The following is a 22439-nucleotide window of genomic DNA, read 5'->3' as shown; positions in this document are numbered from 1 at the left end:
GGGAGTCTGGCCAGACCTCTGGATGAATGTCAGGGTTGTTGTTATACCCAGGACCATCTGTTGTCACCCCCTTGTCTCTGCACATAGTGACAAGGGACAAGGCAAAGAGAGAGGGCCTGTGTTCTTGTAGACGTGTGGTGTGCATGAGGAAGCAGAATGGGTGGTGAAGGATGACTGGCCTTGGCTGTGGGCTCACTCTTAGTGGGACATGGGGTTGGCAAGGTTCTGGCCAGAGTCAGAAGGGCCAGGACCCCAGGTTCATTCCTCCTGTGTTTGTATCCCATGCAAACCAAAAATAAAATTCTAAGCCCTCCAACCAACTGAATGGACCCTTCCTCTCAGCCAAAGGCATTCCAACCTTAACCTCAAACACTAGTTCAGGCCATGATGGGATGTGGGGATCAGGAATGCCTTATTATACCCTCCTCCCATTGGAATTCAGGCACAGCTGGCCAGCATTAACATTAAAACAGAGTGCTTAAGGCCAGGTGCGGTGTCTCATGCCTGTAATTCCAGCACTTTGGGAAGTCAAGGTGGGTGGATCACTTGAGGTCTCAGGAGTTCGAGACCAGCCTGGTCAACATAGTGAAACCCTGCTCTACTAAAAATACAAAAATTAGCTGGGCATGGTGGCGCACACCTGTAATCCCAGCTACTCGGGAGGCTGAGGCAGGATAATTTTTTGAACCCAGGAGGTAGAGGTTGCAGTGAGCCAAGATCGTGCCACTGCACTGCAGCCTGGCAATAGAGCAAGACTCCATCTCAGAAAGCAAAAAAGAAAAAACAAAAAACAAAAACGCAAATCCTCTCTTCTCTCAACATCCTTTCTACCATTTCTCTGGTGTACATAGAAAACTCTTTTGAAGAGCTAGTGTTTTGAGAGAAGACTTGGGTTTTTTGTTTTTGCATTTGAAGAATCCTGAATTATCAAACATCAGAAAAGCACAAGCACAGAGAACTTGCTGAAAGGACTTTATTTGAGATGAGGAAACAAAGTTGATGACAAAGTATAGGGCATAAAACAGTTTCCTTCTAGGTCATAAAGCAAATTATGAATACATTTCTCTCTGTTCTCATCCCTCAGAGGCAGCAGAATCTGTTGCTAACACCCATGACAGTGCAGGTCCCATAGGAATATTCTGTTGAATAACAGGCCCTTCTGCAATTGCAAGTGAAACTCCTTGTTGAGCCTGGGGACAGAGAGAGACAGAGCATCAGACATTGAGTACCAGGGTCAGCAGCGGGCAGTAAAGAGAATCTTCGGGAAGTTGCATGCTTGCTGACATGTAATGCTGGCTGCATTACAGCCAATAGCATGATCGCACGATCAATAGGAATAAATATGCAGAGCAGTGTTGGTCGCACACAGGATTAGAGACCCATTCTGATATGCTGCACTTATCTGCTCCTGCCCTGTCACACACACGTCTGAATGCACATGTATGACTGTCTCCAGCTTCCAACGGTTCCTATAAAAGTCAGATTAAAAAACATTCCTTTAGCAGTTGGATGTGGTGGCTTACGCCTGTAATCCCAGCACTTTGGGAGGCCAAGGTGGGTGTATCACAAGGTCAGGAGTTCAAGACTAGCCTGGCCAAGATGGTGAAACCCCATCTGTACTAAAAAAATTACAAAATTTAGTCAGGTGTGGTGGCTGGTGCCTATAATCCTAGCGACTTGGGAGGCTGAGGCAGATAATTGCTTGAACCCAGGAGGCGGAGGTTGCAGTGAGCTGAGATAGTGCCACTGCACTCCAGCCTGGGCGACAGAGTGAGACTCCATCAAACAAAACAAAACAAAACATTTCTTTAAAATTAGGCTCTCTTCCTTGAAGTAGAGACTCCTCAATACATTTCTACATAGCAAAAAATTAGAAAATTTCATAGACTTGTCATAGAATTAAAAAATCTTTAGAGAAAAGTCATTTCTTGAATATCACTGATTCTTTCTTTTCAGTACAAACATGAAGTAATTCAGGCCTGGGGAGGTGATCACCTGAGAGAAAGAGCCAGCCATTGGGTCTAATTCTAGACGTGCTTGGTTTTCCTCTCTACACTCCTAGCTCTGCAATGCTGGTGTCTCTTACCCAAAGCTCTAATACGTGAGTTTGCATCCTCTGCAAAGGAGATGGTAAAGTCCTGGTTATCTTCCCCACGCTGCTCCTGGGCATCAGCCTCATAAGCGCTTGCCTGGAGTGGCTCATCCTCGGCTTGGAGTGGCTCAGCCTGGGCCTGGAGGGCCACCAGGAGAATAGCAGCAAGGAAGGTGAGGGTTCTCATGGCTAGGGTCACCTGGGGGAGAGAGAGCAGGAGCAGATGTGTGGGGAGTGAGGAGCCAGCCTGGATTTATAGGTCTGCTGGGAGAAGGCTCAGAGACAGATGTTGCAGTGAGTTGGGGTGTGCATGTAATTGGGGAGCAGAAGAGCTACCCTTGCCCTCCAGGTCCCTTTGATGCTCCTTTGTTCTCCAATCTTCATTGAAGTGTGAGGCTATTCATTGAGTGTCTGTTCTGGTCCCAGCTGATAGTGGTGATAAGAACAGTGCTACACTTTCCTATTTTCCATCTGCTGGAATATTTACTTCTTAATATTCAAAAAAGAAAAGAACAGTGCTTTCATTGAATAAGTCCAGGAATCAAATGCCTTTTATTTTCTGAAGGTGTAGGTGGCCACTCTCTGGAGGTCTAGACCTTGAGGCCGGAGCTGGATTCCATTAGAGTAGAGGGCTAATTCATTTCAGGATTCAGAGGGGCATTTCTGCCCTCATGAAGGAGGCTTTGAGATTATGGGGTGAGTAGGCTCTTGTGGGTCACAGTGTGGAGAAGACAATGACCTTATCAGCTTATAGGGGAGATGAGCTCTGGGATACTAGGTAAAGAGTTAGTAAAACTAAAGCCAAGAGACAGATTTATTTCAAGAAACCATTGTGATCTGAACGTATCAAGTAAAATATGTACTAGGTATTTCTCTCCACTTTGAGAAATATCGAAACAATTGACATGCCCACAACCCCCCTCTGAAATTTTATTTTATTTTTTATTTTAGAAAACTTTAAATCACCCACAAGGAATATTCAAAGGGTAGAAGGAGTAATGAGCCTCTATCCCTGCCCCAGCCTTGCAGCTCTGCTCCAGAAAATCTCCACTTAAAAATTAAACACATTGGTTTGCACTTTGTTTTTTCCCCCTAATGCTGTAATTTGAATACTTTGTGGCTCAAAACACATAGAACTCTACCATTGTTTTCATAGTCTCTTGTTTCTGGTCTTCTATTCAGATGTTTCATCCATTTTGAGTTAAGTTTTGTGTATGGCATAAGAGAAGGGTCCAGTTTTATTGTTTTGCATGTGGAAATTGTATTCCCACCACCATTTATTGAAGAGACTCTCCTGTCCCCATTGTGTCTTCTTGATGCCTTTGTCAAAAATTACTTGACCATATGTGTTTGGATTTATTTCTGGACTCTCAATTTTATTTCACTGGTATGTGTCTGGTTTTATGCCAATATCATATTGTTTTGATTACTATAGCTTTGTAATATAATTTAAAACCAGGAATTGGGAGATCTTCAACTTTTTTTTTTCCTCAGAATTGTTTTGGCTATTTGGGTTCTTTTACCATTTCATACAAATTTTAGTTTTTTTTTTTTTTTTTTTTTTTTTTTTTTAAATTTCTCTGAAGAATGCCATGGGGATTTTGATAGGAATTTTGCTGAATCTGCATATTGGTTTGTTGGGGATAGACATTTTAACAATCTTAATTCTTCCAATTTTCAGCCCAGGATATCTTTCCATTTATTTTTACATTCTTTAATTTCTTTCACTATTTTTTTTTTTTCATTTTCAGTGTGTAGATCTTTCACCTCCTTGTTTCTTCCTAGGTGTTTTATTTTTTGATGCTGTTATTAATGGAATTGTTTTCTTGATTTTTGTTTCAGTTTTGTTAGGGAATCTTTGGGCACTTAAAAAATGCATTTGTTTTGTATTTATTTGAATTTTGCCTTCATTTACCTAGTAGGAGATGACCATTTAACTAAGATCTAAATTTCTAATTAAACTTTCCCTCTCCAACCCAAACTGTAATTGTCCATTGTGAGTTATAGCTGTCAATGCTTCTTTCCCCAGTAGTTCATGGGAAAGGCAATAATTACTCTATCACCTGGAAATCTTACCCTATAGCTGTTACTCAGACACCCTGATCTAGCTAAGAGGACAAGATACTTCTGTAAAGAAGTGATCTAATTTGTCTTGACTTAAAGGAACATTTTGGAATTCTATACTCTATCTTTGGAAACTAAGAAGTGTTCCCAGCCTGTTTTAATTGAAATAGAAGATAACACAGACCAATCCCCATGGGCACTGGTAAATATTTAGACAGATGGGGAGCAGGAAGGCTTATCAGGATCCATATTAGAGCTTGTGAAGTCACCACAGGCACCACGCCAATAGACAGAACGCTGGAAGTAAACAGAACTTCTAGATCAGTAGAATATCGAAGGGTGTCAGGGACAAGGGAACTTCATGTGGTTCCTTTCCCTCTGTCTACTTACCTTCCTGCCCCTAGTGTCACATACATGCAAATATTGAAGAACAAGCTCTATTTTAAAGAGCCCATTACTCTAGGATCCAGCTTTCAGTGATCATGCACAAAATTGAGGCAGGTATATCTCCCCCTTGTTTAGTCATCAGGCTCCTGCAAGAGAAGTAACCTCCCTACCATGATCCGCAGTCAAGAGGACCTTATCTCTGCTAACTGCCTTTCTTGAGTTAACCCCACCTCACTCCCACATGGAAGCCCTAATAAGAACCGAGCATCTTGGAGATGCCACCTAGATGCAGTTGACTTAGGCCAAGGGCTTTCTCTCTTCTCCTCAGTGGCTCCAGCATGCCTCCACACTGAGATGTCCTCATGCATCAGACACTGACCTAGCAGAGCCCACACTATCTTCCAGTAGAGAAGGACCTGCCCTTACAGAGAATTGGGTGGGCAGCACTGCAGTAGCACCTTAAGGACAGCAGGTGGCACTCCTGCCCTTAAATAGTAATTTACCCAAGAGGGACTTTATTTTTTTATTTTTATTTTTATTTTTTTATGTTCTTATTTCTTTTTTTTAAATTTTTTTTAATTTTTTTATTTTTTATTATTATTGTACTTTAAGTTCTAGGGTACATGTGCATAACGTGCAGGTTTGTTACATATGTATACTTGTGCCATGTTGCTGTGCTGCACCCATCAACTCGTCAGCACCCATCAACTCGTCATTTACATCAGGTATAACTCCCAATGCAATCCCTCCCCCCTCCCCATGATAGGCCCCGGAGTGTGATGTTCCCCTTCCCAAGTCCAAGTGATCTCATTGTTCAGTTCCCACCTATGAGTGAGAACATGCGGTGTTTGGTTTTCTGTTCTTGTGATAGTTTGCTAAGAATGATGGTTTCCAGCTGCATCCATGTCCCTACAAAGGACACAAACTCATCCTTTTTTATGGCTGCATAGTATTCCATGGTGTATATGTGCTACATTTTCTTAATCCAGTCTGTCACTGATGGACATTTGGGTTGATTCCAAGTCTTTGCTATTGTGAATAGTGCCACAATAAACATACGTGTGCATGTGTCTTTATAGTAGTATGATTTATAATCCTCTTAGTATATACCCAGTAATGGGATGGCTGGGTCATATGGTACATCTAGTTCTAGATCCTTGAGGAATCGCCATACTGATTTCCATAATGGTTGAACTAGTTTACAATCCCACCAACAGTGTAAAAGTGTTCCTATTTCTCCACATCCTCTCCAGCACCTGTTGTTTCCTGACTTTTTAATGATCGCCATTCTAACTGGTGTGAGATGGTATCTCATTGTGGTTTTGATTTGCATTTCTCTGATGGCCAGTGATGATGAGCATTTTTTCATGTGTCTGTTGGCTGTACGAATGTCTTCTTTTGCGAAATGTCTGTTCATATCCTTTGCCCACTTTTTGATGGGGTTGTTTGTTTTTTTCCTGTAAATTTGTTTGAGTTCTTTGTAGGTTCTGGATATTAGCCCTTTGTCAGATGAGTAGATTGCCAAAATTTTCTCCCATTCTGTAGGTTGCCTGTTCACTCTGATGGTAGTTTCTTTTGCTGTGCAGAAGCTCTTTAGTTTAATGAGATCCCATTTGTCAATTTTGGCTTTTGCTGCCGTTGCTTTTGGTGTTTTAGACATGAAGTCTTTGCCCATGCCTATGTCCTGAATGGTACTACCTAGGTTTACCTCTAGGGTTTTTATGGTATTACAAGGGATGTAAAGGACCTCTTCAAGGAGAACTACAAACCACTGCTCAGTGAAATAAAAGAGGACACAAACAAATGGAAGAACATACCATGCTCATAGATAGGAAGAATCAATATCGTGAAAATGGCCATACTGCCAATGCCATCCCCATCAAGCTACCAATGAGTTTCTTCACAGAATTGGAAAAACTGCTTTAAAGTTCATATGGAACCAAAAAAGAGCCCGCATCTCCAAGACAATCCTAAGTCAAAAGAACAAAGCTGGAGGCCTCACGCTACCTGACTTCAAACTATACTGCAAGGCTACAGTAACCAAAACAGCATGGTACTGGTACCAAAACAGAGATATAGACCAATGGAACAGAACAGAGTCCTCAGAAATAATACCACACATCTACAGCCATCTGATCTTTGACAAACCTGAGAGAAACAAGAAATGGGGAAAGGATTCCCTATTTAATAAATGGTGCTGGGAAAATTGGCTAGCCATAAGTAGAAAGCTGAAACTGGATCCTTTCCTTACTCCTTATACGAAAATTAATTCAAGATGGATTAGAGACTTAAATGTTAGACCAAGAGGGACTTAAAATGGGAGTGCTGTAAAGTGCTGTTCAGCAAACACATTGCTTTCTTCTGTACCCCAAAGTGTACATATTACAACATTAGTTCAGGGGGGCACAGAATACACTGCTGCTGTCTCCGTGTCAGTAGTAGCTGCTGGCCCTGGAAGGCTGGCCTGCCTGTCTCTAACGTAGTGTCGTGATGTCGTTTCCTACTATGCTGGCCGTGGAGCTGAGGACCTGAGTCTGGGGCCCTCTACTCTTTCTCCTGGGTGGCAATGCTCCTGTCCCTGACTCCTTCCCAGTCTGTGGTGGGGACTCGACAGCCAGGGCAGGTCAGGTTCTCGGTCTGTGCTGAGGTCTCACCTGGGCCTTGCCTCCATCTCCCCCAGGTGGCTCCCAAACCCCAATTAGAACAGAGTGAGTCTGTATCTTGTGGTCCCTTTCACCTTTCTTTCTTGGCTGCACCAGAACCTTGGCAGAACTCAATGGTTTCAGCAAAAAAAACCGGTGCTACATCTAAAAGTCTTTGCAACACTTTCAATTTCACCCCCACCCACCCCGCCCCCAGCACAGTGTCCTGGACTTGCCACCAGTGTCAACTCTGAGTGTAGACACAACTTAAACTGTTTCTTCGTCCACATGCAGTTAAACTTTCAGACACTCAACAAGAACCTGACACCTTCAAGCTGGGGCAAATATTCTGGGGAAGCTGTGGAAGGGAGTGCAGGTGTGGGTGTGAGAGGAGAGAGGCCTCCAGCAGCAGCAAGGATATTCCCACACACCCTGAGGCTGTCTGTGACCGCAGCAGACACAGTGAGTGTGGACGTTGGGCAGGGCCCTGGGACGTGGTTTTGACCCGGTGTGGAAGGGCAGTCGTGGAACTCAGTGTGCGGGTTAGCGTGGGGTAGGGTGGGGCTGCATGGGGGTGAGCTCTGACGACCGTCCATCTCTCAGCTCCTGAGAGTGCACTGCCCTGTCCCTCCCCTCAGCCTTCTGTCCACCTCCCTGCAGGGAGGGTCCTGGTGCTGCCTGTGCCACACATTCACTCCGGGGCCTGCAGATCCAGCTGGGACAGGTAGGAGCTCCAAGTCCCCTGCCCTTTGTCCACCTTTCCCAGCCACTTCTCACAAGCTATCTATGTGTCTGGTGTTGTTGCCTGCAGCAATTTTTACAAATGACTATGAAAGAATAAGTCTCTTGGGCTGTTTTAAAATGTGGTCCCACTTCTTGGACTCTTCTCCCACAGAAAGGGAGGTTTACTTCTTTCCTGTTGGATCTAGGTTGGGTGACATCTTCACCAATAGAATACACCTGGCTTAGCCCCATGCCGTTTGCTGGGCCCAGGTGCTAAGAAACTGATATTTTTCACTTCCTCAGTCTTGGATGGTGCTGTATTCTGAATATTTTTGTTCCTCTGAAATTCACATATTGAAATGTTAAACCGCCAGGTGATAGCATTAACAAGTGGTGCCTTTGGGGAGGTGAGTAGGTCCGGAGGGCACCTCATGAATAGGATTAGTGCCCTTACAGAAGAGGCCCCAGAGAGCTCCTTCATTCCTTCCATCAGGTGAGGACGCAGTGAGGAGGTGCCATCTATGAATGAAAAAGCTGGTCCTCACCAGACACCAAGTCTGCTGCCACCTTGATTTGGACTTCTCAACCTCTAGAACACTGAAAAATATATCTGTTGTTCATAAGCAACTCCGTTTATGGTATTTTTTTAAATAGCAGCTCAGATGGACTAAGAGGGCTGGTCACTTGGGGGCCCAGATGCCATGCTTTGAGGAAGCCTCAGCGTCGCACAGGAAGATGAGCTGAATGCACTTGCAAGGGTGAGCTAGAGAACACAGCACAGCCAGCTTTCTGGGAAAAACCAAAACCCTGATTTACAGTGTTTGTAAATTTCTGTGGTTAGAATCCTCCCAGCTATGGATAGTTCTGAAAGTGTCACACAAACCACTTCTCTCATGAGCTGGCATGATCTGGCCCCGGCACATCACAAAGTCCCATCCCTCAGCCCCATGAGAGCTCCCAGTTGAGCCAGCACTGCCTGCACCTGTGTGCGAGTGCCTCAGCCCTGAGGTCTTCAGATCCCAGCAGAACCTCTCCTCTGATGCCCGTGGAAGGAGCCGGGCCCCAGTTGCCAATGTATGAATGAAGACCTGATCATGCTGTTTCAATCCACTATGTTTGGGGCGTCTTTTCACACAGCGGTAGATGAACAGAGGGCATTTCCACAGTCTCGGTGAGAAGCTGGACTTGTGTATTTTTGTATGTGTAAACTTCCGCTTCTCTAAAATATTGGTGAAGTAGGACTGAATCCTCTCACCTTATTCTCAAAGTGTCACAAAGAGCCCATCGTAATGGCAGCACGGAATTGCGGACTCTTTGGAGTGACTGAAGAACCCCCTCACCCATTCTTAGTTTAAATTCTTCCTGCTGGGAGCACAGGTGGTGTGGGAGCCAGGTGGAGTCTCAACCTCTCCCCGCAGTGACAGACTCAGAGGTGGCCATGGGACTTGGGAGTTGGCTGAAACAACAGGGAAAGAAGTAGGGATAGTCTCCAGGAGATTAGCTACAAAGGTCATAGAGAGATGACCACGGTTCACATGGCTGTCACCTGGGGAGAGATCCCAAAGTAAGATCAAGAGAAACAAAGAGGAAAAAAGGTGAAGACAACAACGTAATTCATGTTTTGAGTCCTTGGACCAAACATTTCCTAAAGCCAGAATTCCTAAGTATGGGAGTGAAAATGTTGACTCAGGGCTGGGCAAGGTAGCTCAGCTTGTAATCCTAACAGTTTGGGAGACTGAGGAGGAAGAATTGCTTAAGGCCAGGAGTTTGAGACTAACTTGGGCCACATAGCAAGACCCCTGCCTCTTAAAAAAAAAAAAGATGACTCAGCTTAAAGACCCCACTAACATGCCTGAAAAAGGTAAAAAATACCAAACTCGGAGAACCTGAGGCAAAGACGGGGCAGTGCACAAGGACAGGAGATGAGAGCACGTGCCAGGTGTCCCGGGGGCAGCTCGGGCATCAGGCTCCCTGGCGATTCCCATGCACAGCCCCGGGGGAGAAGAGCCTTGTTGATGTTGATCAGCAGGGAAGGAGGGATGGCTACGAGAGAGGCTGGAAGGACAGCGGGTGAGTCAGGGATGGGGACCTTCATAGTTGATGTTCAGAAATGGAGGAATTCCAGGTGGTGGCAGGAGTTAGTGGGTGGCCATGGGGTGGAGGACTGGGACAAAGAGGACGGGGAGTCACTGTTATCCAGGAGGACAAAGCACTGAGAGGCCGGGAGGGTGACCGGCCAGGTAACATTAGAGTGAAAGACCGTTTCCATAATCTTAAGTTTCTTAGTGAGTTGAGTGGCTTTGAGCAGCAAAGGGAAAAAATGCACGGGTTTAGAAAAGAGAACAAGTAGTTATCTGATTTCGTCCATTCTGGTCCTGCCTGTAAGAAGAGTTCAGGGTCTCAAACAGAGAAACAGAAAAGAAAAAAATACCAATGCCTTGCGTTAAAGAAAAATTCACAAGACTTTTAAGAAATGTCAAGGAAGTATTTATTGAAGATTGTTGAAATAGGAGTCAAAACGTTGCAATAGGGTGAGCCGTTGAACTCAACTGTCCTGAAGCCCAAGGCAGGAATATGTAGGCCCTGGGTTAAGCTAGTGGAAAGGTTCTGGTGGTGGTTGGTGGGGAAGTTGAGCAGTGTGATTGGGCCATCTGTGTTTGCTAATTTATTAGGAGATAGGCCCCTATCCTCCCACAGAGACAAGGCTGCTATCCCCATGGGTAATTACATTTATAGGGATGAGGCATCTGACTTACTCTTTACTGTTCTATCACTGAAGTGATTTAAGGTAGACAATGTCTTGTACGTCATCAGTAAACAGAGTGCATCCAAATGAACGTTTTTGGGTCTCACTTGAGGCCGAGCAAGTTGCCCTGGTTGTTTGAGACCCTCACACCTGTCCCTGAATTCTCTGTCCCAGAGTTTGCAGCAGTCATCGTCCACCCTACACCGCAGGAGCAGAAGCCACGTGTGGTGCTCCCAGTGTGCCTTTATCCAACAGAGGAGCAGGGAGGCTCCGTCCTCCGTCTGGCCCTTTCCGTTGGATTGATGGATGCTTCTCAGCACACCAGCCTGAAATCTCCTCAACCTTCTCTGTTGCCAACAGCAATTCCTCTTAATTCAATGGAGGTGGACCTCCTCCTGCATAGCTCTTGCTCTGATTCTATGTTCTCTACCTAAATTTCTGTGCTAATCATTCTTTTAATCTATTGAAAGTTTGAACATCTTTATGTTTCAGTTTAAGATTCACCATGAAATCTATCCTTGGCATTCCAAGACAGAATGGTCTTTTCCTTCTTCCAAAAGTCCTAATGCTTCATTAAACCATATTTTACCCGTCATAGTCTCCTATATTTTAATCTTTTTAATTAGTTTTAATTAGCTTTTTTAAGGAATGCTGTCACATGGACTAGACACACAGGCTGCTTTACCTCTGTAGGCTTCAGTATTTTTTTTGTAAGCTGTTTAGGAACAACAATGCAAATTTGTATTAATATAAATTTTGAGTAGAATTAATTAATGTATTTGAAATTAATTTACTGATCATGTGCAATGTATGAGGTGGTCATCTATGCGCTGTGGTAAGATGATGAGGAAAACATGCACCTTCCCTCCCAGTGTTGGGAGACCAGCGTTTCAGAGAGTAAATGAAATGCACCGAATGTGAGATAGCTTACAATTCTACAGTTAAAAATAAAGAGAAGAGGGGGATAGAGGTCGTTAGGGGAACTAGTTGCAATTTAAAATTAAGAAATCAGCAAAGCCCTTAGTGATGAAGGGAAGTTCTAGCAGAGACCCCAGGATCTAGGGCGCAAGCCAGGTAGACTTTTGGGTGAAGTACAGAAACCGCGTGATGGAGTCAGCCCAACTCAGTGGACTGTTAGCAGGAATATGCAGAGTTACAGCAAGAACCGCATGACTTCAAGTCAGTGGCAGTTACAGGAATCCAAGGAAGACCGTCTGCCTTTCACATCCTGAAACCCAAAATGTCACCTTCACCTTTGATACAAGGGGAAGACTTTGGACCTTTTCTTTGTCAATCACAGACCCACCATGTCCTCCCTGGGACCTGTATTGGGTTTCCCAGCTGTGCAGTGTCTCAGTGGGGTGCCTGGACCCCTGAGCTGCCTCTTCAGACAAGCAGAGCCTCAGTCTGGGACTGAGACCTGCTCAGAATCTGCATGGGGTAGACGTGGAGAACATCTGCTTCCTTCTCCTGGGCTCTGGGCATTGTGGGAGGTTGGTGTTGGTGGTCACAGCTGTGTCTTGGCCCATCAGATTGTTTTGGTCAAGAATGGGGAATGATCCTACTAGAACCACTGTCCCTTTCTTTGCAAACTGTAGTTTCTCTGTCACTCTTGGAAGTCTTGGGGGCATTGTATGAATGACCCTCCAGATAAGAGGCACCATGGCTTGAACAGACATGTCATTTTTTTCCAGCATGTGTGTAGTAAATTCATAAACTGGAACTGCTAGATCCAAAATATAAGAAATCTGTGGCTCAAGCTGGACTTGTCCTTGGGGCTTTGTGGTCATGTCCTCATAGGCCGTTGGCAAGACATCCTCAACTATTGTTAAAGCTACAGTGGGTTTCTCGGGGAGGGACAGAGAGGAGAGACAGGAGGAAGGGTCACATCACACCCCAGCAAGATGTCAGCCTGGCTCTCAGGGACACCCTGGCTCTCAGGGTTAGGCAGGTACCCTGTCCTCTTGGAGGGGAGGAGGAAGGCAGGCTCAGGAAGGTACAGACCCCACATGTGCTGGGCCTGGTGGGGAGGCTGCAGTAGGAGGCAGGACAGCAGGGGGCGCTGTGGCCTTCCCGGCAAATGCTCTGAGCATCTCAGAGGGCGCTCCTGGTCCATTCCCTTTCCCCAGACCTGGTTTCTTGCTCTCTCACTGATGTGCAGGATGTTTTGGTTATCAGAGCCTCAGCGCCCTGCAGCAACAACAAGAACGGAAGGTTTCTGATGAAATGTTTTTCCTTTCTTCATTTTTCCCATTGTCCCTTTGAAGCTGTATTTTCCAAGAAGAATCAGTTTCTCAGCAGCTTTCAGGCAACCCAAGAGAGTGCACGTTGCAAAGTGCAGTGGAGCATTTGTGCGTGTGGGTTTTCTGGGTGTGAAGACGACTTTATGGGAGTGAAATCCAGGTCTTAGTAGACGTGGCTGGAGGGTGCTCTAAATAAGGACACCCTGGTGTGGGCTGCCGTGCTTTCTGTTCCATGCATCCTGCCTTTGCCAACAACTCATTTCCCTCTTAATTAAAGTTGTTTCAGTGGATCTCCTGTAACCCTGTGTCTTAAAAGGCAAATGTGTGACCTGGACACGTTCAATAAAACTCCAATATTTTGACACAGAGGATGGTGGTTTTTCCCAAGAAATAGTGAGGTTGTGAGTAGCTAAGCTGGAAGCTGACATTGTTTCTTTTGCCTAGCATATAAGACTTGTCTTTGAGAGTGAATCCATTCAAAATGAGGCAGAGTGGAAAGACAGAGCAGTGGATGGTGAGATCAGCAGCATCATTTGTGCCTTCGTTTCAATTTGTGTCTGAAGCCATGGCTCCTTAAAAATTCTAGATTTTGGAATTTTAATTTGTCCAAAATCTTAATGTAGGATCCTGGCAGTTGCTTTCTAGTGTCTTGACACACACACATTTCAAACTTTAAAGAGGGTGTAAACAAAGAAATCTTGTTACAAGATATTTATTTAGGATCGAGAAAGATGTTAAGGACAAAGTATAGGAGAAACAACCATTTCCTGTAGCTCTCAAAGCAAATTATGAACTTATTTTTCTCTGTTCTGCAAGCTCAGCTGCAGAAGCATGTGAAGCTCACACCACCGATGATGACTTTCCCCCCATGACATTCTCTTGGACAGTAGAACGTTAATCTACAAGCGAGCAGCAGTATGTGAAGCTGATACCACCGATGACGCAGTTCCCAACACGAAGTTCTGTTCACTGGCAGAATACTAATCTGCAAGAACAGACCAAGCCCCTTGTTGAGCCTGGGAACACAGAGAAAGCAGGAAAAATTGAGTACCAAGGTCAACAGTGGGTGGTAAAGGGAATCTTGGAGAAGTCACATGCTGGCTGACAGGTGATGTTGGCTGCATAGGGGCCGGTAGCTTGTAAAAAAAAGAGGATCTCACCCAGGCCCTGAGAGGTGCATCTGACCCCTAACCTCCTGGGACAGGACATTAGGGGCTGTCAGCAGGCTCAGTGTGGAGGCCAAAGATAGCAGTAGTCTCACTGTGGATGCCTCACCCTTTGAGTCGTGAAAAATAGCCTGGGCATGTTGGTTCTGAATGCATGAGGCATGAATCGCCTGTAGGAGGACTGGAGCCTCCCCTAATTTGACCCAAACAGGTGCACGCTACAGAGGCCATTCCAGAGGCATTGGCTCCAGGGCACTCACAATACATTGGGCACAGCCCAGGAATCTGTAAAAACATGATCCATGGTGGGGTTATGGCCACAGTAACCTCCCCTGCAACTGGCACCGCCAGCTCTATGACTGGGCTCAGCACACCCTCCCCTCCTATGTAGGCCCTGCTGTGATAAATGTGGGAGGTGGTTGCTGGCCAGCCGGCTCCCGGCCGGCAGGGCAGCACTGCCTTCCCTGAGGTATGTGGACTCGCCATGTCCAACTCTTCCCATGGCCTCATCAGGTCACCAATTGTTCGGGCAATAGAGTCGCTGCTGCTATTTCTCTCTGCTTGTAGGAGGGAGCTGAGTTAGGGAAACCATGGCCTCAGCTTTCTGTCACTTGAAAGGACCCAGGTGCCAGGTTTGGCCTGTCCTACAGGTGCTGTTCCCATTTTCCCAGGGAGACATGAGTAGCCACTGTCAGGAGGAATCAGACGTGGGGCATGACCAGAGTCTGGGGACACAGCAGCACCAGAACCTGTCCCGTAGTGCCTGTTTCTATACGGGCGTTGTGTGTAGTGGTAGCCACCTTTTTAACTGGGGATATTGAGCTGCAGCTGCCAGGAAGTTTATGCCTGCAGAAGCCCATAGCCAGGATGGGTGTGCTTTGTCCAGAGGCTCTGGGAGTCATGGTTGGTGGTACTGAGGGCCTCTATGTGAAACTCAGAACCCGGGACCTGGGCACGGCCTGGGAGACCACTTGCTGAGCCAGCTGCGTGCTGTATCCTGCTGTGGCCCCAGTAAGACGTGGAGGGCTTCTGCATGATGGCATCTGTGGGCCTCAGCAGAACGGACAAGTGGGGTGTAGGTGCAGGCAGAATGTCCCAGTATGTGCAGGGCTTGCCACAAAGTGGCTGGCACCCTAATGGTGAAGACTTGGGTTTTATCTGCAAGGGGAATTTGGTGGCCCACTGAGAACCAGGTGATTTCTAGAATCTTTACAGCAGCATTGGGCCTGAACTTTGTGTGGGTTGTGGCCCAGCCATGGTCTTGGAGGAAGCCACTAAAACGACCAGCGTGGTTTTCACTTCCTTCTTCTAGGGGCTTCTGAGCAAAATGCTATCAATGTAGTGCCACAGGGTACAGGAGTTCACGCTGAATCACAGGGAGTCCTGGGGGCACGAGTTACGGGCAGTAACTGGCTTACTGAGACAGCCTGAGTGCAATTTGGTAAATGTGTACTGGGTCCCTTCCAAAGTCAAAGCTAACACAGACTACGACCCCTCTGTGATGGGAATGAGCAGAATGCATTAGCCAAGTCTCCTGCTGCAAAATGTTGTGCCCTGGGCCTTTGCATGCCCTCTGTTAACTGGACCGTATCTGGGATCAGGACCTTGATGGTCCTGGAGGACAGTCTGGTGGCTGCTCTACTTGTATTCCAGCACCAGAGAGTGGCAAGCACTGTTTCCATCTTATATTTTAGTGGAGAAGACAAACAATAGGCAAAGTTATGATGGATATGATACACTATGCAGCCAGTGGTTATTACACACAGTAAAAGGATAACATTGAGGGGACCTGGAGTGCCCAGGTGACGCGGTGTTGGGGGCAGAGTGCTGCTCAGTAGTGTCACCATGGCAGCCTCGTTGTGGGGAGAGCATCAGAACAGAGGCCAGGAGGGGCTGGGGGAGTCCTGTAGAAACCTGGATGGGTCCAGGAAAAGGGGGAGCAGGTGCAGCAGTCCTGCAGCAGGCGTGTGGCCTGGCCCACATGGCGGCCTCACCAGCAGCACCCGGAGTGGTTTCAGGAGGTCAAAGAGAACAGATGCGCTGCAGGTGGCCCGAGTCAGTGGTGGCTGCTGGTTCTGCCTTTTCCATCCCCAACTCAGTGTCCTGAGGTCATTCCCTCCCATGCACGACTGGAGGGGTGGTAACTGCTGGCTGGGGGGCGCTACTCCATGGCAGGGGCGGACTTGGCAGCCCAGGGCCCATCAGGTTCTCAGTCTGTGCTGAGGTTGCACCTGTGCTTTACCTCCTCCTCGCCCACGTGACTCTCAAACTCCAACCCAAATTAGAAGAGAGGGGCTCATCTCCTGCGGTCTCTATCACTTTTCTTTCTGGGCTGCATCAGAACCTTGGCAGAACTCTGGGTTTAAGCAAAAAAACAGTGTTTTGTCTAAAAATCTTTGCAACACTTTCGCTTCTGTGTCCATACATGATCTCCCCAGCCTGAGTTTCCCATTCTTTTCACCAGTGTTGACTCCCAGGCAGAGTAGACGTGGCTGAAACTCTTCTCTCATCCTCATGCTCTTGAATTTCCAGGGAATATTTAAGCAAGTCTGGACACTTAATAAGAGCCTTGACACCATCAACCTGAACACCATCAGAACCTTGACACCATGTTCTGGGGAAGCTGTGAGTGGGGGTGCAGGTGTGGGTGTGAGAGGAGAGAGGCCTCCAGGAGCAGCAAGTATATTCCCACACATGCTGAGGGTGTCCAGGGGCCCCAGCAGACACAGGGTGTGTGGACCTTGGTCAGGGTTCTGGTACGTGGTTTTGACCCGGTAGGGAAGGGCAGTCGTGGAACACAGGGTGCACGTTAGCATGGGGCAGGGCGGGAGCTGCGTGGGAGTGAGCTCTGAGGACTGGCCACCTCCCAGCTCTTCAGAGTGCACCACCCTGTCCCTCCCCTCAGTCCTCTGTCCACTGTCCTGTAGGGAGGGTCCTGGTGCTGCCTGTGCCACACAGCAACTCCTGGACCTGCAGATCCAGCTGCCACAGGCAGGAGGTCCGAGTCCCTGCCCTTTGAATGTCTTTCCCAGCTCCTCTCAGGCTGTCTTTGTGTCTGGTGTTGTTGCATTTTACAATACACTATGAGAGAATAAGTCCATTGAGCAGCTTTAAAAATATGGCCCCTACACCCTACATCTGTGGCTCTTCCCAAAGAAAGGAAGGTTTATCTTCTCTCCTCTTGAATCTAGTCTGGGTGATATTTTGACAAGTAAAATAATCCTGACTTAGTGCTATGTTCTTTTCTGGGATCAGCTACTAATTAACTGATATCTTTCACTTCTTCAGTATGGGATGGTGCTGTGGCCTGAATATTTTCGTCCCTCTGAAATCCGTATGTTTACATCTTAAACCCCAAGGTGATAGCATCAAGAGGTGTGGGCTTTATCCAGTGATCAGATCAGGAGGGCACGGTCCTCCTGAATGGGATTCATGCCCTTGTAGAAGCGACCCCAGAGCACCTTGTCATTCCTTCCACCTTGTGAGGACCTGTCACTGAACACAGGTCCCGCGGCTCGCCACTTGCAGCAGTGATAACTGGACGGAGGTGTGGTAGAAAGAGAGCGACTTTATTAACCAAAACTAGTAAGGGAGAAATGGCTGGATTCATATCAAAGCAACCATTTCAAGGTTTTGGGGAGAAGGCAAGAGTTTAAAAAGGGGGACTTCAGATGGGAGGCATGCAGGAGTTAAGCTGGGTGTGAGGTCTGTGTGTCTTGTTTTGGTGGCTACCTTGGGTCTCTGTCCACCTGACTCAAAGGCTGGTGTCTTCTCCACAATGGCTGTGCTGTTGACTAGAGGCCTTGAGGTAATCTGTGGAATATTTCAAGATATGGGAGTCAAAATGTTAACTTAGCTCATTGTGGTTTCTGACATTTGAATTCAAGACCCAACTAAGATGACTGAAAAACATCCAAACTACCAAACTCAGAGAACCTGATGCAAACACAGTGCAGTGCACAAGGACAGGAGATGAGAGCAGAGGACCAGTGTGCCGGGTGCAGCCTGGGCATCAGGCTCCCAGGTAAAATATTTGATGCACAGCCCCGTGGGAGAACAGCCTTTTTTTTTTTTTTTTTTTTTTTTTTTTTTTGACGGAATCTTGCTCTGTCGCCCAGGCTAAAGTGCAAAGGTGTGATCTCGGCTTACTGCAACCTCTGTCTCCTAGGTTCAAGCCATTCTCATGACTCAGCCTCCCAAGTAGCTGGGATTACAGGCTCCTGCCACCATGCCAGGCTAATTTTTGAATTTTTTTTTTTTTTCAGTTGAGATGAGGTTTCACCATGTTGGCCAATCTTGTCTTCAACTCCTGACCTCAGGTGATCCACCCGCCTTGGCCTCCCAAAGTGCTGGGATTACAGGCATGAGCCATTGTGCCCAGCCGAGAACAGCCTTATCGAGGCTGATCAGCAGTGAGGGAGGGACGGCTACATGAGAGGCTGGAAGGACAGCGAATGAGATCAGGGATAGGGAGCTTCTTGGTTGATGTTCAGAGCTAGAGGAATTCCAGGCCCTGGCAGAATTAGTGGGTGTCTAGTGGGTGAAACAAAGATTGTTGGAACAAAGATTACTGAGGGTCGCTGTTATTCAAAGGTAAAAGTAGTGAGAGATTGGGAGGGTGACCTGTCAGGTAACACCAGAGTGAACTCTTTTTCCAGGATTCTTAATGAGCTATTTGGCTTTCAGCAGCAAAGAAAAAAATACACATATTCAGAAAAGGGAACAAATCCTTTTTCCATCCGTAACATTCTGCTTTTTCTTGTAAGCAGAGTTCAGAAAAATCAAACGAGAAACAGAAAAAATAGCCTATGTCTTTTATTGTAAAATAAAATTTCACGCGGATGTTTCAGAAATGCAAGGAAGCATTTATTGAAGACCGTTGCAATAGAAGTCGAAATGTTGCAATAGGGAAAACGGTTGCCCTACACTCTCCTAAAGCCAAAGGCAGGAGAATTTCAGCCCTGCGGGGAGCTAGCGGGATAGTTCTGGAGGTCGTTAGGAGGGAAGTTGCCCAGTGTGATTGGGCCATCTGTGTTGGCTAATTTGTGCTTATTGGAGTTAGGCTTTTATCCTCCTACAGAGACGTGGCTGCTATACCCTTGCATAATTACATTTATAGGGATGAGGCATCTGACTTGCTCTTTTATTGTCCTACCGTATGAGTGGCTCAAGGTAGGAAATCTCTTGTACATCATCAGTGAACCTAGACTGTGCCTGCATCCTGGGGAACAGTTCTGGATCTCATCCAAGGCTGAGCGAGTTGCCCTGTTTGGAGACCCTCACTCCTCTCCCTGAATTCTCTGTCCCAGAGTTTGCAGCAGTCATCGCCCACCCTAGACCGCAGGAGCAGATGCCACATTGGTGCTCCCAGTGTGCCTTCATCCAACAGAGGAGCAGGGACGCTCCGTCCTCGTCTGGCTCTTTCCCTTGGATTGTTGCAGGCTTCTAAGCAAAGAGGCCCGAATTCTACTCCATCCTTCTCTGTTGCAACAGCAATTTCTCTCATTTCAGTGGAGATTGACCTCCTCCTGCCTATCTCTTAACCTAATGCTATTCTCTCCATTGAACATGCTGCTCTACTCCTTTGTTAAGTGTCTCCATGTTTTAAATATCTTTATGCTTAACCATACAATTTTTTATTGCCACTGCAAGCCAAAATAGTCTCTTTTTTCTTCTAAAGTCCTAATGCTTCACGAAGCCACATTTTGCCCAAGATATTTTTCTGTATTTCTGCCTTTAATGTTTTTCATTTGTTTCTTAAAGGTATGCTATGACAGAAACTAGAAACAAGGACTGTCTTAACTCTGTAGTTTTCAGGTTTATTCTAGACAGTTTAGTAATAACAATGTGATTTTATAATAATATGTGATGTTAGAGATGGTTAATTAATTCACTCATGATGAATTTATTGATCCCCTGTGATGTGTCAGGCACTCATCTATGCACTGTGGTACGATGAGCATAACATGCAGTTTCCCTTCTAGCATAAGAAGACAGATGTTACAAAGAGTCAGTGAAGTGTATAGAAGGTGCGATGGTTATAATTCTGAAGTTAGCCATAGAGAGAACCAGAGGGATGGAGGTCACCAGGGGGAACTTGTTGCAATTTAAAAGTGACAAATTGAGGAAGAACACAGTGACAAAGTGAAGTTTTAGCTGAGACCCCAGAGCTAGGGAGCAAGTCAGGCGGAATTCTTGGTGAAGTGCAGATGCCCTGAGATGGAGTCAGCCTGGCCCACGTGACAGTTTAGGCCCACATGACAGAGTTAGTTCATGACCGGAGGACTTTGAATCAGTGATAGTGAACCAGAAACCAAAGAAGGGTGCACAGTCTTCACACTCTGAATCATATTGAGTCCATCACTGTCACTGTCTAAACAAGGGGAAAAGCCGGGACCATTTCTCTGTCAGACCCACTGTGTCCTCCCTTGGATCTATATTGGGTTCTCTAGCTGTGCAGCATCTCAGTGGGGTGTGTGGACCGCTGAGCTGCCTCTTCAGACAGGCAGAGCCTCAATGTGGGGCTAAACATGCTCAGAATCTGCATGGGGTGGACGTGGGGAACACCTGCTCCCTTCTCCTGGGCTCTGGGCATTTGTGGTTGATGTTGGTGGTCACAGCAGTGTCTGGGCCATGAGATGTCTTAGTCTGGAATGGTGAATAACCCACTAGAGACACGTTCCTTTATTGAAGCCTGTAACCTCTCTGTCCCACTCAAACTCCTTGCGTCATTTTACCAGTGACCCACCCGCTACGAGTAGCCATGGCTTGAATATAGTTTCTTTTTCAAACGTGTGTTTTAAATTCGCCAACTACAACTACCAGATGCAGAGAAAATACGAGGGGCTCACGCTGGATTACTGAAAGTGGTCATGTCCTGAAAGGCCATTTGTAGGACATATTGGACAAGGGTTCAAGGGTCAGTGGGAATCAGGGGAGGGAAAGGGAGAACAGACAGGAGGAAAGGTCATGTCACAGCAAGATGTCAGCCTGGCCCTCAGGGACACCGGGATTAGGTAGTGACCCTTTCGTCTTGGAGGGGAGGAGGAAGATAGGCTCAGGAAGGTGCGGATCCTACGTGTGCTATGCCTGGTGGGGAGGCTGCAGTTGGAGGCAGGACAGCAGGGGGCGCTGTGGCCTTCCCGGCAAATGCTCTGAGCATCTCAGAGGGCGCCCCTGGTTCATTCCCTTTCCCCAGACCTGGTTTCTTGCTCACTCACTGATGTGCTGAGTGTTTTGGGTATCAGAGCCTCAGTGCCCTGCAGCAACAGCAGGGCCGCCAAGGTCCTGATGAAATTTATTTCCTCTCTTCTCTTTTCCCCTCCGAAGTTGTATTTTCCAAGTAGAATCAGGTTCTCAGCAGCTTTCAGGCAACCCAAGAGAGTGCACGTTGCAAAGTGCAGTGGAGCATTTGTGCGTGTGGGTTTTCTGGGTGTGGAGACGACTTTATGGGAGTGAAATCCAGATCTTAGTAGACGTGGCTGGAGGGTGCTCTAAATGAGGACATCCTGGTGTGGGCTGCTGTGCTTTCTGTTCCATGCATCCCGCCTTTGCTAACAACCCATTTCCCTTTTAATTAAAGTTGTTTCAGTGGATCTCCTGTAACCCTATGTCTTAAAAGGCAAATGTGTGACCTGGACACGTTCAATAAAACTCCAATTCTTTAGCACAGACGATGCTGGTTTTCCTGGAGAAGTAACAATTCTGTGACTGCATAAACTTTAAGCTGACCCTGAGTGTTTGACCAGCACACAATGGATCCGATGAAAATGAGGCAGAGTGAAAAGGCAGAGCAGTGGATGGGGAGATCGGTGGTGACACTGGACCTTCATTTCAACTGAGGTTTGAAGCTCAAATTCCTGCTTGAAATTCCTACAAATTTGAATTTTAGTTTGTTCAAAAATTTTATTTAGGTTTCTGGTACGTGTATCCCAAATGTGTTGACACAGAAACATATCACACATTAAAGAGGTGTAAACACAGAAGTCTTATCAGAAGGCATTTATTTGGGAAGAGGAAAGGAAACTGAGGACCAGGTATAGGAGTAACAGCAATTCCCTGAAGCTCTGAAGGCAAATTATGAGCTCGTTTTTCTCTCTTCCGCAAGCTCAGCGGCAGCAGTACGGGTAGCGTACTCCAGGAGCACTGCAAGTCCCTCTTCGCTGTTCTCCAGGACGGCAGGAGTCTCGTCTGCAGGTGCAGGGCAAGCCCCTCGTTGAACCTATAGACACAGAGAGAGCATCCGAAATTGAGCACTAAGGTCAACAGTGGGTAGTAAAGGGAATCTTGGAGAAGTCACATGCTGACTGATGGGTGATGTTGGCTGCATTAGGGCCGGTAGCATGAACAACCTCCGTCAATAGGAATAAATACACA

At 46.6% G+C, this 22439-nt stretch overlaps 1 protein-coding gene and 1 pseudogene across 1 annotated transcript; both read right to left on the bottom strand.

Annotated features, from left to right (window-relative positions):
* Nucleotides 1-959: 959 nt before the first annotated feature.
* On the bottom strand, nt 960-2321 carry DEFA6 (defensin alpha 6). The gene is made up of 2 exons (XM_050801136.1): nt 2087-2321; nt 960-1190 (listed from the first exon to the last, which is right to left on the bottom strand). Exons 1-2 carry the CDS (start codon nt 2277-2279, stop codon nt 1081-1083), a joined length of 303 nt encoding a protein of 100 aa, XP_050657093.1. The 5' UTR covers nt 2280-2321; the 3' UTR covers nt 960-1080.
* Nucleotides 2322-13599: 11278 nt separating this feature from the next.
* LOC126961111 (defensin alpha 4-like) overlaps nt 13600-22439 on the bottom strand; it is an 84532-nt pseudogene continuing 75692 nt past the window's right edge.

The sequence above is a fragment of the Macaca thibetana genome, chromosome 8, assembly GCF_024542745.1.
Source record: "Macaca thibetana thibetana isolate TM-01 chromosome 8, ASM2454274v1, whole genome shotgun sequence".
Lineage (NCBI taxonomy): Eukaryota > Metazoa > Chordata > Mammalia > Primates > Cercopithecidae > Macaca > Macaca thibetana.
Note: the sequence above shows the minus strand (reverse complement) of the source record. Positions and strands in the feature narration are given on the sequence as shown.

What these genes read in the sequence shown, in the direction of transcription:
- DEFA6 (XM_050801136.1), bottom strand. Translation starts at nt 2,279, where the DNA reads ATGAGAACCCTCACCTTCCTTGCTGCTATTCTCCTGGTGGCCCTCCAG. An exon ending in CTCACGTATTAGAGCTTTGG is followed by an intron (nt 1,191 to 2,086) that starts GTAAGAGACACC and finishes CTCTGTCCCCAG; the next exon opens with GCTCAACAAGGAGTTTCACT.